Genomic DNA, 11,559 nt, shown 5'->3' on the forward strand with positions numbered 1-11,559 from the left:
CCTTCCCCCTCCCTTTTCTCTCTCTCCCCCTCTGGGGCTGCTGTTTTAGGATGAGTTGGCTCCAAACAGACAATACTTTTTTAGCAGATAAACGGACACCTGAGCAGCAGCACCGGTATCTGTCACGAGCAGACATGCTGCACATTACAAAATGGGACCAGCATCATTTGTCATATTTAAAAAAAAAAAAGGCAAGCTCCCCCTCCACTTGAGCAGCGTCCACAAGACAGGCGACCAGCACACTCATAAACTGTTGCTTTCTTTTCCAGTCGCTTAATATGTTTTCAAATGCTCCTGTTAAACGTTCCACCTTTAGGTCCTCTTTGTAAACGATGGTTTAGACAGATGGAAGCAGGTCTCTGTCCTGACACAGAGGCAGAACTATAAATTTGCAGTGGAGGAGATAGGAGATAATTATTTAGGAGGCTTTTGTGGCTTATTCCAGCACCTGGTATTCTACCAGGGTGCCCTCTGAAGAGGGAATGGGACAGGAAGGAGCTGGAGAAATGCTGAGCTTGTTTTTCACTTGGTAAAGGTTTTTAATCTTGAAAGAAGGATTTGGAATTTATGCAGGAGGAGACATTGATTGGGAAATAAAGATGCATCTCCTGGTGTTTGCCATTCTCCCTTTGTTTGCTCGGATCCATGTTTCAGGTCGTAGGGCACCTTATCTGCTGTTCTTTAATTGCATCGGCTGTGTTGGGCGCCGGTGGGCAGCTGCTTGGAACCGATCCGTCTTGCTGGGATACAGGCTGCGACGGCTCCCGGTTCAGGGCTGAGCACGCGGCCTCACGCAGGATGCTGCCTGCGTGTGCCTGTGGCTGGACATCCACACGTCACTGCGGCTGGATGTCCCCACGGCCTCCCAGTCCATCCCCAGCATCTCTGTTTCGGGTGATGCGCTGTGCCCGGCAGGAATCCCTGCTGCTCTCCTGCCCAGACTCTGGGTTCCCAACCCAGCGCTCACACCGCAGGCAGGGCTTCCCTGCCCCTTCGTGTTGTAAAGGGGAGTGGCGGGGTGAAATGTTTAGGGTTTCTTGGGTGACTTCTGAGACCTCTAAGAGGTGTGGTTGAGTCATTTGGCTGTCTCGGATCAGGTCATTAACATGTCAAAACGCCTGTTGTTTTTCTGTCTGGTTGCCTGAACTTGGTAGAGGATTGTCTAATTAGGGTTGGTGTGAGCCAACCAACCAGGCTTCTCTTCCTTGTGATCTAATCAGATCCTGCAGCTCCTGGGACCAGATATTTCAGGATACTTAAAGATTGGCAGGAGTTAGACATGCAATTAATTCTTTAAAATCTGATACTCAAATACCATAAACGCTCAGTCAGCAATAAGCTGCTGGTGCAGAAGAGTTGCAGTGCTGAGTCAAAGGGGCTGCTTCTGCCCAAAGATACTTCAGTTTCTGGTTTTGTACCTGGGCAGTGGAGGTAGTTTCCCAATAAACCTATTTATTTACTTATAATTTACCTTTAGGCTCTTTACTGTGACCCCAGTCTTTGCGAGGTGTTTCACAAAACCAGGTAGAAGTTCTGTCCTGTATCTGCCTGCAGACCTGAGAATCCCCAGCCCTCTCTTGGCTCGATCATTGCTGATTTTTGTCTCTTCTGCCAGCAGAAAAGGAGAGCGACATCTACACCCATAGGGGCGAGATGAATACGGCTATCACGCAAATAAAATTACTGGCTGCCGAATAGCAACAGCTTAATGAAAATGTGAACCGTTAAACAAATAAAGCCAGTCAAGCTCATAATACTTCTGTGTGGAATTTCACTGTTACGCTGAGCGGAAATAGAATTAGGCACAGAAAAAGGATATCTGGAGAAGTTGGGTCTGCCTCTTCCTGTTCTTGGTATGGGAAGCTGGACTAGACAGGAGTGGGCCATACCTTAAATGTGGACATGCTACCCTGAGCTGGAGAGGAAACCTCTGTATCCAGTGCAGGACCCTGCTGAAGCAAGGCAGAAAGGGACAAGAGAAAGCACTAGATTCACATTCCTCTGAAGCTGAAATGCAAATTGTGCAGAGGGGATGGATCCCCTGAGAACTGTGTGCTTTTATGCGTTTCTTCAGCGTGTTCTGCTGGGGAGTAATGACCGTACCTCTGTGTGGTTGGCAGGTCGCTTCACTCTTAGGTGCAGAAAGGGAAGCAGAGATGGGGATTTATCTACAGCTGCTGGGTGAAACTGGGAGGAGTCTGACAGCTCATCCCACCAGGCTGTGCTTACCTTCCTGTATCCACGGAAAACTGATGGGTTCAGTAACACTGGCAAGTGGCGGGTGAAATCCCCAGGTTGAGATCTTGACAACCACCACAGGGGTCCCATCTCAAAGGCACAGGGCTGTAGCTGAGGGGTTGTGTTTTCAGCAGCTTTTTCACTCTACCCAAGGACTGCACTTCCCTGTGCTTCTATCTCCGGGGACGTTCCCAGACTTGAAGGTGTGCTCCTTAGAACTAGTGCAGGTTAATGATCTGTTGCCGTGTGAGATCTGGAAAGGCAGAATGCAGTGTGTAAAGTGGGGATCAGCTTGTGAAGAAGGCCTGCAGCCAAGGTGCTGCCATGGCTGCCTCCAAACAGAATGACATCCTCTCTCCTCAGCTTCTCCCATCCATCTGGGTTTGGCTGTGGGCAACCAGAGGGAAGGAGTGGGATGGGGGGATCCCTAGGAGTTCAGAGGACAACTGGGGTTGCTCTGTGTCCTGTCTCCCTTTTCCTCCACCCCACCCTGATGGCATTTCTTCACAGGAAAGCGTGTCTCGGCTGGGCTCAGTCTCGGGCTTGTGTGGAGTCCCCGGTGTATCGAAGGTGTATTGTGTCTGGGTCACGTGAAGCTTTAACGTGCTGTGGCATTAGAAGCACTGAAGGACTTTATATTCTAAGTGTCTTTATTTTTCTGGGTGACCTTGTGAAATTTCCTTGCACCAGATCTGTATCTTGCCATCCCACTGCCTTTATCTAATTTGTTTTCTCGTGTATGTTACTGACATGCAGTGAAGTGTAATTTGTTTGAGAAGTGGCACTTACAACAAGGATCCTGCTAGTAATCCCTGCATTGAATCCCTATATACACAATGTTCCAGGGATAATTAAAGTCACAAACTTCAATCTTGAGGGATGCACAGGGGAAACCTATCCTGAAATGAGGCTTGGCGTGTCTGACTTTTCTACTTCCGGTGCTTTTTAACAGTAAGATTTGCTATTTTTGTTCCAGGACTGAAGTAGATTTAAGTGGAAGTCTGGCATACTGAATTTACATGTCCTAACAACAGTGTTCATCAGTCAGTACTCTTACGGTATCCTTTCTCTACCCCTTCTCTCTATTAATTTTCTTCAGTAGTCTGCAGGGATCATTTGCCAGCCTGATTCAAATTCCTACACCTTCCTGGCATCTTGTTTTATAACATCTTGCATCATGTACTTTCCATTTCTGTAATCCATTTAATCCAAATACTGGGATGGCTTTGCAGGTATTTATTGCATTTCTTTCTTCCCCGTGTTAGGAGGTAACAGGTCATTTATACAACTTAATCCAAAGTCTCTTGGCTTCTGGGATTATTTTTTCCTTGTATTTTACCACTGATTATCCTGGGGGCTGGTAGCAACAGCAGGGATGTGGCGCATGCCGTTCCGTTACACTGTGCTAGGGCACGGTTTGGCAGTTCAGCAGTTAAACCCCTGCAGCTGACATCCCCCAGCAATAACACTACTGTTGCCTGTCCTTAATTTTTGGAAGCATTTGGCTTAGGGTTTGAAATAATGAAATGCTGTTGCATCAGTAAGTGGTTTTCCATTCCTTTTGGCTCTGGAAACGGATATTCACAGTTGGGTGAAGTTCATTTTAATCCTCACAAAACCAGAGCTGGATTTGTACAAGTTGTCGTTGTTCTGCTTTTGAAACACCCTGTGCCTCCTGGATCCCTTTATCCCTCCTGGGGGCTAATCCACGAGCTGGCAAGGCGCTCGGGGTGACTCCGATTGAGGGATGGAGGGGCATCCAGTGTTATCTCCTTTTCCTCCTGCATTGCCTTCCCTCGCTCATTCCCGAAAGGCGCGGTACTGTTTGTAGCATATACTTTCTGATGTGTATGGATAGTGGGATGTAATTATCTTCCCCTGAGGTAGAGTCATTATGCTGGCTGTAAAGAGAGAGGGTCACAGCCCTAATGGGAAATGATTTTAAAGCAATCTTGACCAAGTCTAGTGGAGCCATTTCAGACCACTTAAAACTCAGCCAGTCCTTCACGGCACTTGTGATGTGTCCACTTTATGCGGTGAGAGGCAGTGGGACTAACGCTTGTCGAGGGATAAAGAGAATCTGTGATAAACTGCAGCATCAGCTTTGGGCAAGCGTGTTGTGCTGCCATAGGGGAAAGGTGCAGCCAGAGCCCAATCTTTATTATTTTTGTTCTTGATGCTGATTTGGAAAAACGCGAGGCCCCTGCAGAAGCAATAAGATGGTACTCATGAAATCCTCCGACTTGGGTTTCAGGATGCAAAAGCTGCCCCTCTGTCCCTAGGCTTGATTCCTGTGGAGGCGAGAGGATGCCTCCCGTTTTCCAGGCAGGTGGCTGGACACAGTCACCAGGTCGGAGCCACATCGTGGGCGGATCCGCTGGTGGTTTACCTGGGAAGTTCAGGCTTCAAACATGCACTGGCTTACAAGGCAAATTTTGTCAGAGGTTGTTTAATACCAAATACTACTTTGTGGTGTAAGATGGTAGAGGAAGACAGGCTTCAGCATCCTTCAGCACGTGGTGGAGCTGTGGTCGGTAGCAAGGTGAGAAGAAAGTCTTTGGCAGAGCAGATGGAAGGTGGCAGCCAGCAGTTGTAGGTCATACTGAGGGGCACTGGCAGGTCTGTTGGGACCAGCCCTGGACTAAAAAACAGACACCGCTTCACATAAGTGATTTTCTGTATTTCAGTCCTTTATAGAATAGGCAGGGCTGGGCAGGTTAGCAGAGCTTTAAGGTGGTACCCAGGAGAGCAAGAATAACTGGTAGTGAAATGCTCCATGTCTGACTTTCATCCTTTGAGCTCCTCCGTAATGTTATTGGAAAACAAAAATTGTTTAAATAATGGAACAGACCCAATGAAATTGTGCAGTGATGCAGAAGGGGTGAGGAAGGGTTATTTCCTTCCTTTCCATTACTTTTCTCCTCCCGCCTTGCCTCCCAAACGTGGGTGGAATCTGCATGTCAGGCACTAGCAACATCAGCCTGGCCTGGTGGCTTTTCTTAATGGTGAGAACGAGATTAAATGCAATTAACATTGATTGAACAAAACCCGCCCTCGGTTTGTATGCCGATTAATTAACAGCCATCCTTTCAGCAGTGGCCCTTTGTAGAGCGGCGTTTGTTCCTCCTGGCCCCCGTATTTTCTAGCACACGTCCAAAATCAAAAGCACTGAGCGTGTTCCCTACTGCGATGTCTGGGGCTACCAGCTCAGCGGGGAGGTGCAGCCCCCCAACCGGGATGATTTTTCGCGCAGGCTGGTAACCACAGAGCTGCTCAGTCAGTGGCAAAACATTTGCTGTTAAGCAAGGCTAATGACGGGAGCTCTCTGCGAGTTAGAACAATGATCAGAACAATTGTCTGGAGGAAATCAATGTTATAATGCATGAACAAACAGGTGAGCCTCTGAACAGCTCGGGATTCGTTGTGCTGGTAAATAACTTTGTATTCGGGTGATGCAGAGCAATGGGAGGTGTCAAGGCAGAGAAAAGCAAACAGTGTGTCAGCTCTTGTGAGTCAAAGGAGAGTGAGGAGCGGGGAGAGGAAACCAGAAAAACTGTTTCTGTTCCTCGTGCTCTCTTGGTGGGGTATGCAGACCAGGGGACTTCCACGTGAAAGCACTTTCTGGGGTGTTCTGACAATGCGTCTGGTGAGTCTTTTGAAAGGCGTCTTTGCTGCTGTCAAGCCAGCTTTGAAGGCGCTCTCTGGGGAAGTAGCCAAGAAGTCATTGGGTGAGCTTCTCTGCTTTGCAAAGCTATTAACACCAGTACAGAGGAGAGGGAAAACAAAACTCTCTTCATAGCTTTTTGAATTAATGTTTTTTGTTGCTGCCAGGCATGCTCCTGCTCCTTCTTATTCCAAACCCAAGGACAGCAACTGTTGGACTCCTGAAGGATGAGAGAGACAGAGAGGCTTTTCTGTGCAATAACTATATGGCACAGAAGTGCTGTGATCCATTAGTCAGCACAGCTGCTCCACAAAATAGCCAATACCCTGAATGTAACAGAACAAATTGCACATAACCAAAAAATACCTACAGCATACATCAAACCAAAGTGACTCAAATGTCCCTTGCAGCACTTTGGGGTGCTAATAGCCCCACAGCAAATGCCTTATCCTGTGGAAAGGCCTTGAACACCCATCTTAGGGCAGGTCAGGATTTTTGTGTTTCGTTAGTGCCTCTTTCCAAACTAACTGAGATAAGAAAGTTGTGCGGTGACATTACGGAGTCTGCTGCCTGCCAACAGGTATCCTGGGTTTGAGAGCACTGCCTGCACACGGCAGGGAACTTGGAACTGTGGAGATTAATTTCTACTTTGTCACTGACACTCCAAATGCTCTGAGTCATTTATCATGGGGATCTGCTTTCTGATTTCTTCATAGCTACGCAGCGCCCATATGTGCGAGCGCTGTGGTGCGACCGCTTGAAGGAATATCAGAACAGAGGTAAGGCACTCGCTGGAGGAAACTCGTGGGGTTTACCCCGTGAGACTAAAGGCAGGCTAAATAAATATGTCTTAGCATGGCTGAGGCTTGGCAAACAGCATCTCTGGCAAACACTGAGGGAGGAAGTTCTTCAGGGTCTGGGCTTTCAAGGAGGGAGATTCCTTCACTGGCTGTGAGCCTCCGGACGCGCGCCCCCAGCCACTGCGGGAGGTGCAGAGAATGCTGCGGGCTGGCCAGGCAGCCCCAAGCTCCGGCGCTGGGATGCAGGCTGACAGAGAAGGAGCAGGAGGAACACGAGAGCTTTGCATTCGAAAAATCTTGCTGAGACTTGCCCTGATACTGGTACCCAGGCCTCAGCTCTCTGTTGCAGAAGAACTGTGCTGGGTGTTGACAGGGCTCCCTTCTCTGCAGGGGTGAGATGTGTAGAGCAGAGCTACCTGCAGAGCTCGGCCCTTTCTCCTCGCTCAGCTGGAACCAGAACTGGACAGCTCTGGCTTTCCCAGGTGCCGCAAAGTGGCGGGCTGCAACGGTGTGCTTGCAGCCAATTTTGTCCGCTCTTAGCTCCCAAGCAGGGTTTCCTGGTGCCAGAAGGGCATGGGTTTAGTGGCTCAGGGTACCGCTTGCCAGGAGCGGCGTGGAGAACAGCAGTGCGTGCCCTCCGGCTGGATTTGCTGAGCTGATTGCCTTTCCTGTTTGCGCTGCAGCCACCGCTGTGAGGAGCTGCCTTTGCGTGGACCCCTTTGTGCGGACACGCGTGGAGGTGCTGAGCTGGGGCTCACGAGACTGGGACCTGCTGCCTACCTGACACTGCGTCGGCAGTGGTGTTAAAAGCAATCTGCCCTCCCTGTGCAGGAAGGGCACCTTCCCCGCTCGTGAAGTGAGCGTGCGGTGCGCGCTGAGGGTGCTGGGTTCCTGAGTTGGTATTCTGAGGTAGCAGCAGAGACCAGCGAATGCCAACTGTGGGGCAGTTATTTTGTGATGAGGCACCAGACTTCTTCAGGCTGAGCCTCAACCCGGTTAGCTGGGAATATCCTTTTGTGTGGGAACAGCATGTGAGTGCAAGCTGCCCGGACTTGTTGCATACGCAATGATAAGGGCACGTAGGAGAGATAAGGCTTCCCCTTCCCTTGCCAGGCTCCTTCTGCTCAAGGGAAGTGCAGCAGCAACCTGGTAGCATCTTGCAGGGAGGATTTCGGGTTGGAAGGAAATGAAGGGGTGCCGAGTCTGTATCAGCACGGCTGCAATGCTGGGTGGAATTAAAACGCTGGTGTAAATGGTGAGCTTAGCAAAGAGCAGGTTTCGTCTTAGGGATATGGTGCCCTTCCGTGCTATTACACAGCATGTGAGGCATGAAATTGATGCAACTCTGCTTTTAAGTAGTCAGCCACAGGTTTATAAACTGATGGCCTAGGAACAGTGAAAACAATTATAGGTGTATTCTAACCAGCACGGACTTACACGATGGGCTAACAGACCGCGAGCCTGCAGAGCTGCCACGGTGCAGCGGCTGTGTGATGCTCGACAGCTGGCAGAGCAGACCTCTGGCCTCCAGTGGTGTTAGCTGGGGATCGTGCCTGCGCTGCACGGCGTTTTCTGCGGAAGATCCAGAGGAGCGCGGGGCCGTAGCCAGCCACACTGTACTCTGTTTTCACTTGCTTTGTACACTGAGCCTCGGCAGTGTTGGAGGGTTCGGGGTGGCAGTGGTCGATACTGGGGGGGACACGACTGGGTCGCTCCATCCAGCACAGGCTGGGTGCGGTGGTATTGGGCACTGCTGGCAGCAGCGTGGGCTGGTGGGCAGTAGCCTTACCTGCGCCCGGTGTTCACAGCAGCTTCCCGTGGTGCCAGCTGCGCGGCAGGAGATTGGAGTTGGGGCTGCCTGGCAGCCCATCGGCCTTGAGTCCAGCGTTCGCTGTGCAAAAGGTTTTGAGAAAGTTTAGTCATCCAGAGTGAGGTGGAACTTGATGTTTTTGCACAAGGGATGTTTGCGAGCCTCCTGCTCCATGTGTCCCGGTATGTGCGTAGGTTAGGCTGGAAAGAATTGATTGAGGTTATGCTGGCTGTTTGCGTTTTCTCCTGGAATGAGTAAAAATATGTAGCTATGGTTTTTGAACATGAAATTGTGTAACTATAATATTTTTTCAAAGAAAAAGGCAAGGTTTTACTGTCTTCCGTAAGGGTTAACCACAGAGTGACCACAACGACAGCTTTTTCGCAAAACGTAGCATTCCTCGACACTTTGCTGAAGTGTTACAGTGTGAATACAGCAAATTACTGTATTGCAAAATTGATTGTGAGCTGTTGCTGCTTCGCTCATTACAATTTATGTGAGTGCTATTGGAGTTTTTAAACTGTATTGCTCTGTGCATAACTTTTAAGTCACTAATGATGAGAAAAATTACCTGGGAAATTAGTCAGTCGAGTAATATTTGATGGTTCGTTTGTCAGATTTCTGGCTAAGCTTTGTCTAAATAATTTGGCAAACAATTTTCTTATTCTTGAGTCCTTTGAAGCTTTTCCAGCTCATTGTTGTTAGAGATGGGGCTGTCTTTGGAGATGCATGGTCAGTGTAGACTGGATATGCTGACCTTGCAGGTGTTAGGCAGCGAATATCAGCCCGCTCTGCAGAAGTAGCCCAAATGACATCCTCACCTTCTGACAGATACTGCCAAGTGTGCTAGTATCGTTACTTTTTTTTCTCCTTTCTGGTTCACATTCAAGGAAGCTAAGCTGCTCTCCTAAGAAAGGCTGGCGTCTGGAGGCTAGGACCGAGCTCAGATCCAGCCCTACTGAAAACGGGTGGCGAGACCGCGTGCAGCTAACCCTTCAGTTGTCCTTCTGTAGTTGACTTCAGCGGGTGTGTTACAGCTGGTGCCAGGTGTGTTCTCATCCTCTGCTCATGGCGCTGCTGGTTTGATTTCTTTGACTTTATAGGAGTTGTAAGATGAAAATAGGAAGAAACCATAGCAGGCTCCATCATCTCCATCCTAAAGGGGTTGAAAGCCTCGTGCGTTTTCTCCCCCGTGGAAGTCCAAAGCTCATAGATGCACATACCTGCAGGATCTGAGGATGTATCACTTAAAACCCAGGAGGTTGCTGTGGGGACAAAGCAGGCATGGTCTTGCTTTGAATTTTAGAAGGGTTTGGTTCTTAATAGGATAAAGGCTGTCAAACATGTCAGGAGTTAGGTCAGTCTCTGAGTCCCTCTCTTCCTCTCCTCTAGTGCTCACTCTTGTGTTGATCCTGTTCAGGATGAGTGAGTGGTGTGGGCATCTTTGATGGCAGCTGATCAAAGTGCCCCCGTGTCCTGCTGAGGCTGGGACTTGGCATGAGCTGCACTCACTCCTGTGACCCAGCTGCTCAGAGCAGCTTACCCGAGACCATGGCCTTTCTCTCCTGCTGTTGGCCGTAGGACTTACAAAGATTTTACAAAGGATTTTACAAAGGATTTACACTTGCAACTGACCATACATTCCTGTTCATAGAATCAGTCTTGCCTTTGATAGCGTGACCTGCTGTCTTGCTTCGACAGTCCTCCGTCCTGGAGCGCCTTGTGTTTCACAGCAGGCAGAACATGATGATTTTTCTGTGGGATTTTCACCTTGCCAACACTACTCCTTCATTTCTGAAGGAAACAGTCCTGTGTCAGCAGCTGCATAACTAACTTGCTTCCTTTACCTTTGTCGCCTTTTTCCTCCAGGAGCTGTTAGTTAATTCTGGATAAACGTCAACCTCCAAAGAGCAGAGGACAGGGACCACAGACGCCCTTGGAAGCTCCAGCATCCTTCTGGATAGACACTGACCAAAACCGGTGCCTTCTGCCCTTCGCGGTCCAAGACGATGATGTGATTCCTCTTCTAGTTGCCTGCATGTATCAGTCTCTGTGGATGTTCCTGGAGTTGGGAGGAGGGTCCCGGGAGAGGGGGACACTATCGTTTCCTTTTTCATTGTATTACAGTGTAAAGAATCATATTGACCCCAGGTGCTTCCAGCACTGCTTGCAGCTTGGAGGCTTGCCCAACACGAGCCACGTTCACCCTGTGCTAGCTTTGGTTTCACCAGTGCACACCTGAGTTTCGAGAGCTGTTATCTTGGTCAGTTTGCTCTGGAGAAAGGGGTCCGAAGTATCTGGAAGTCACCCTGACTACCTTGTTAGGATTGACTGTTCCTAGCACGCTCCCATCGGCTACACCAGCAGGCACGTTTCTTCCCTTCCAAGGTTCCCTCCTAAACAATAAAGTGTTTGACGGTCACTGTGTGCTGTGAGATGCTTTCAGTCCCATGAGCTGGTAAATTGCTGTTTTCTGCCCCTACCCACGCCAACAAAAACTCCCAGCAAGAGTGGGGAATAGAAATATTTCAAGTTACAGTTTATAAATCACAAAACTGGTTCGTTTTGGTCCCGGGCTGAATGATTTTGGCTTATCTGAAAGTACTTGGAAGAGTGTGAAGCCCTGGCTGAGGGGAAGTGGTGTGGTTGAATCATACCAAAATAACCCTTTGCCTGCTGGGTGCAGCACCCAAGTTATTTCTTTGCACCAGCTCTTGTGGAGTTCCTGCTTCATCTGCGTAAACCACCACCCCTCTCAGCCTTGTGCTGTTCTGAACCCTCTCCTTGCTGAGCCAAGGGACAGTGGGAGCGGCGTGTCTGGCTCTCCATCCTCCCTGAGGTAGGTGCCTCAGACTTGCAAAAGACCTGTCAGCTGCCCGGGGGAGCAGGTCTGGCTTGGTAGCTCATCTCTGGCAGCGTTTGCTCCTTTTGTCCTCTCTGACTGTATCTGACAGTTTCTGAAGAATGTGAACATGGATTTTTGGAGGTCATGTCAGAGTTTAATGCAGTGTTTATGAAAATGGATGAGGGGGGCTGAGGATTGTTTT

General features: G+C 49.2%; 1 protein-coding gene across 1 annotated transcript in view; it reads left to right on the forward strand.

The window, feature by feature from the left end:
* The window catches only part of LOC104508749 (MICOS complex subunit mic25-a-like), a gene marked incomplete at its 5' end in the record, with an annotated part of 109,066 nt that extends 98,137 nt beyond the window's left edge, over positions 1-10,929 (forward strand). The window contains one exon of the mRNA XM_010150473.1: positions 10,382-10,929. Coding sequence (XP_010148775.1) covers positions 10,382-10,405 — 24 coding nt within the window. The remainder of the gene's footprint in view (positions 1-10,381) is intronic.
* Between the last annotated feature and the right edge of the window lie 630 nt (positions 10,930-11,559).

This window comes from Eurypyga helias, unplaced genomic scaffold (assembly GCF_000690775.1).
Source record: "Eurypyga helias isolate BGI_N326 unplaced genomic scaffold, ASM69077v1 scaffold5024, whole genome shotgun sequence".
Classification (NCBI taxonomy): domain Eukaryota; kingdom Metazoa; phylum Chordata; class Aves; order Eurypygiformes; family Eurypygidae; genus Eurypyga; species Eurypyga helias.